This window comes from Caretta caretta, chromosome 9 (genome assembly GCF_965140235.1).
Source record: "Caretta caretta isolate rCarCar2 chromosome 9, rCarCar1.hap1, whole genome shotgun sequence".
Classification (NCBI taxonomy): domain Eukaryota; kingdom Metazoa; phylum Chordata; order Testudines; family Cheloniidae; genus Caretta; species Caretta caretta.
The window spans coordinates 76,183,048-76,187,077 of record NC_134214.1 but is presented as its reverse complement, the minus strand read 5'-3'; the positions used below and the strand labels follow the sequence as shown (position 1 = coordinate 76,187,077).

Here is a 4,030-nt window from a genome sequence, read left to right as displayed (position 1 = left end):
TCCCTGAAAACTCAGGGTTCCTGCTGGAGTCTACTTGACTCTGCAGTCTCTCTCCCTGAGCTCCCGCAGCTGCATGCTTCTCTTTGTAGAAGCATCAGCTCCTCCATACACAGCTGGTTCTACTATTTAAACCCCACACCCCATCCCAGGTATGGCAGGCAGGGCTAATTCTATCAAGACAGCCAGCTCCAAGCCTGGCCTCTGGCCCTTAAGGATGCAGGGCACCCAATTACAGTGCCTCCATTCATATGTAATGACCCTTTAAATATCTGCACCTTAATCTTAGCTATTAATATCTTCCTGTTTATTAATTAATTGCTGATGGGGAACTTTCTCAAAGGCTGTTTGACAATCTTAAGTACTGTGTGCTACACCTACTGGGCTTCCCTTATTTAAATGTGGCAGGATATCTACAGCCTGTCCATTATCCCTGCAATAAGGATTCATGCAATATTCTGAAATAGTACTTCTGGAAACCCCTGTTCACCAGAGCAAAAGAACAGGATAAGCATTATGGAAGCTTTTGTCCTGGGGATAGATGGTTTAAGATTTTTATTAGCACCAACCCCACCAACAATTAGATGTAAAACCCAGTAATTTCAGCCAGCAGATTTTCAAAGAATCATGCCCCTTTGTACTTTCTCATCTTCCCACCTTCCCTTCTCCTAAGATCAGCTACACTTTTAATGCAAATGGTCTTGAATAATTGCCAGCGTGAGGCCATCTACAATCAGTAAATAGCTGTAAAGTACCTACCAAGCAGAAAGGAGATGTACAGTATGGTTCCAATCCTACAAAATGCTGAACACTTCCAAAATGCTGAGCATTTATTCTGATAGAAATTAAGGATGCTCAGTACCCCCCGGAAGTACTTCGCGCTTTGCAAGAATTGGGCTTTGTATGAGCAGCATCCACACTTCCTTCTTTAATCCTCCTGGCTTGCAGACCACATTGATTTGTTATGAAGTTACAAGAAACGTGTTAATGATAACAAGGGTTTTTCAATTATATATGCAATTGGCTGAGGAAAAGAAAGAATTAGATCACTTAAAATGAAATCAGGTTTATAATGGAAAATAGAGAGTAAAGTAGGCAAATAGCTTTGTTTCATCTTCATAGAAGATGACAATGGAGATCTGGTATCAGAACTTTTCCTGATGTGACAGGCAAGAATCTGGGAAAAGAACCCATGTGCAGAATGGATTAGATGCACTTAATGGAGTTAAATCATCAGGTTCAGATGTCATACTAGAAATCTATGAATGTTAAGTGAAGGAAATTAAATGTACCTTAAACAATTTAAGGTCATTAGATTTGGGAGAGAATCTTGATGAGAAAATAGCTGTTATGATGCCATTAAAACAGAGTCAATAGACAAATCAAAGAATTACAGACTAATGGATTTTGTGAGGAAACATCTTTCAGAATGTGGCAGAAGAGACTTAGTCAACAATAGAGATTCCCAGTGAAAACAGTGCAGTGTATTTAAGATTGGAATGCTGCAAAGATTAATAGATAAGGTTAGGAGTTATAATTTAAGGAATGTAGAATATAGAAAGCAAAGAAGAGTACACAGAGATGAGAACTTTAGACTACAAGGGGTTAGAAGTGAAGACTTCCATTGTTTATAAAGACAGGTTTCAGAGGAACAGCCGTGTAAGCCCTGGTCTACACTAGGACTTTAGATCGAATTTAGCAGCGTTAAATCGATTTAAACCTGCACCCGTCCACACAATGAAGCCCTTTATTTCGACTTAAAGGGCTCTTAAAATCGATTTCCTTACTCCACCCCTGACAAGTGGATTAGCGCTTAAATCGACGTTGCCGGCTCGAATTTGGGGTACTGTGGACACAATTCGATGGTATTGGCCTCCGGGAGCTATCCCAGAGTGCTCCATTCTGACCGCTCTGGACAGCGCTCTCAACTCAGATGCACTGGCCAGGTAGACAGGAAAAGAACCGCGAACTTTTGAATCTCATTTCCTGTTTGGCCAGCGTGGCAAGCTGCAGGTGACCATGCAGAGCTCATCAGCAGAGGTGACCATGATGGAGTCCCAGAATCGCAAAAGAGCTCCAGCATGGACTGAACGGGAGGTACGGGATCTGATCGCTGTTTGGGGAGAGGAATCCGTGCTATCAGAACTCCGTTCCAGTTTTCGAAATGCCAAAACCTTTCTGAAAATCTCCCAGGGCATGAAGGACAGAGGCCATAACAGGGACCCGAAGCAGTGCCGCGTGAAACTGAAGGAGCTGAGGCAAGCCTACCAGAAAACCAGAGAGGCGAACGGCCGCTCTGGGTCAGAGCCCCAAACATGCCGCTTCTATGATGAGCTGCATGCCATTTTAGGGGGTTCAGCCACCACTACCCCAGCCGTGTTGTTTGACTCCTTCAATGGAGATGGAGGCAATACAGAAGTAGGTTTTGGGGACGAAGAAGATGATGATGAGGAGGTTGTAGATAGCTCACAGCAAGCAAGCGGAGAAACCGGTTTTCCCGACAGCCAGGAACTGTTTCTCACCCTAGACCTGGAGCCAGTACCCCCCGAACCCACCCAAGGCTGCCTCCTGGACTCAGCAGGCGGAGAAGGGACCTCTGGTGAGTGTACCTTTTAAAATGCTATACATGGTTTAAAAGCAAGCATGTGAAAGGATTACTTTGCCCTGGCATTTGCGGTTCTGCCTTTGCAAAAGGTTTCTGGGGAGGGCAGCCTTATTTCGTCCTTCATGGTAGGACACTTTACCACTCCAGGCCAGCAACACGTACTGGGGAATCACTGTAGAACAAAGCATTGCAGTGTATGTTTGCTGGCATTCAACCAAAATCCGTTCACGCGGTGGGAGGAGGCAAAATGCGACCTTGTAACGAAAGCACATGTGCTATGTATGTAATGTTAACTTTCAAGGTTTACCCTGAAAGAGTGTAGCCACTGTTTTATAAAATGTGTCTTTTTAAATACCGCTGTCCCTTTTTTTTTCTCCACCAGCTGCATGTGTTTCAATGATCACAGGATCTTCTCCTTCCCAGAGGCTAGTGAAGCTTAGAAAGAAAAAAAAACGCACTCGCGATGAAATGTTCTCCGAGCTCATGCTGTCCTCCCACACTGACAGAGCACAGACGAATGCGTGGAGGCAAATAATGTCAGAGTGCAGGAAAGCACAAAATGACCGGGAGGAGAGGTGGAGGGCTGAAGAGAGTAAGTGGCGGGCTGAAGACAGGGCTGAAGCTCAAATGTGGCGGCAGCGTGATGAGAGGAGGCAGGATTCAATGCTGAGGCTGCTGCAGGACCAAACCAGTATGCTCCAGTGTATGGTTGAGCTGCAGCAAAGGCAGCTGGAGCACAGACTGCCACTGCAGCCCCTCTGTAACCAACCGCCCTCCTCCCCAAGTTCCATAGTCTCCACACCCAGACGCCCAAGAACACGGTGGGGAGGCCTCCGGCCAACCAGCCATTCCCCCACAGAGGATTGCCCAAAAAAAAGAAGGCTGTCATTCAATAAATTTTAAAGTTGTAAACTTTTAAAGTGCTGTGCTTAAAGTGCTGTGTGGCATTTTCCTTCCCTCCTCCACCACCCCTCCTGGGATACCTTGGTAGTCATCCCCCTATTTGTGTGATGAATGAATAACGAATGCATGACTGTGAAGCAGCAATGACTTTATTGGCTCTGCAAGCAATGATTAAAGGGAGGAGGGGAGGGTGGTTAGCTTACAGGGAAGTAGAGTGAACCAAGGGGCGGGGGGGTTCATCAAGGAGAAACAAACAGAACTTTCACACTGTAGCCTGGCCAGTCATGAAACTGTTTTTCAAAGCTTCTCTGATGCGTACCGCGCCCTCCTGTGCTCTTCTAACCGCCCTGGTGTCTGGCTGCGCGTAACCAGCAGCCAGGCGATTTGCCTCAACCTCCCACCCCGCCATAAACGTCTCCCCCTTACTCTCACAGATATTGTGGAGCACACAGCAAGCAGTAATAACAGTGGGAATATTGGTTTCGCTGAGGTCTAAGCGAGTCAATAAACTGCGCCAGCGCGCCT

General features: G+C 46.0%; 1 protein-coding gene across 1 annotated transcript; it reads left to right on the top strand.

Annotated features, from left to right (window-relative positions):
- Positions 1–1,674: 1,674 nt before the first annotated feature.
- On the top strand, positions 1,675–3,505 carry LOC142073313 (uncharacterized). Its single transcript, XM_075132669.1, has 2 exons — positions 1,675–2,596; positions 2,985–3,505. Exons 1-2 carry the CDS (start codon positions 2,017–2,019, stop codon positions 3,503–3,505), a joined length of 1,101 nt encoding a protein of 366 aa, XP_074988770.1. The 5' UTR covers positions 1,675–2,016.
- Positions 3,506–4,030: the final 525 nt, after the last annotated feature.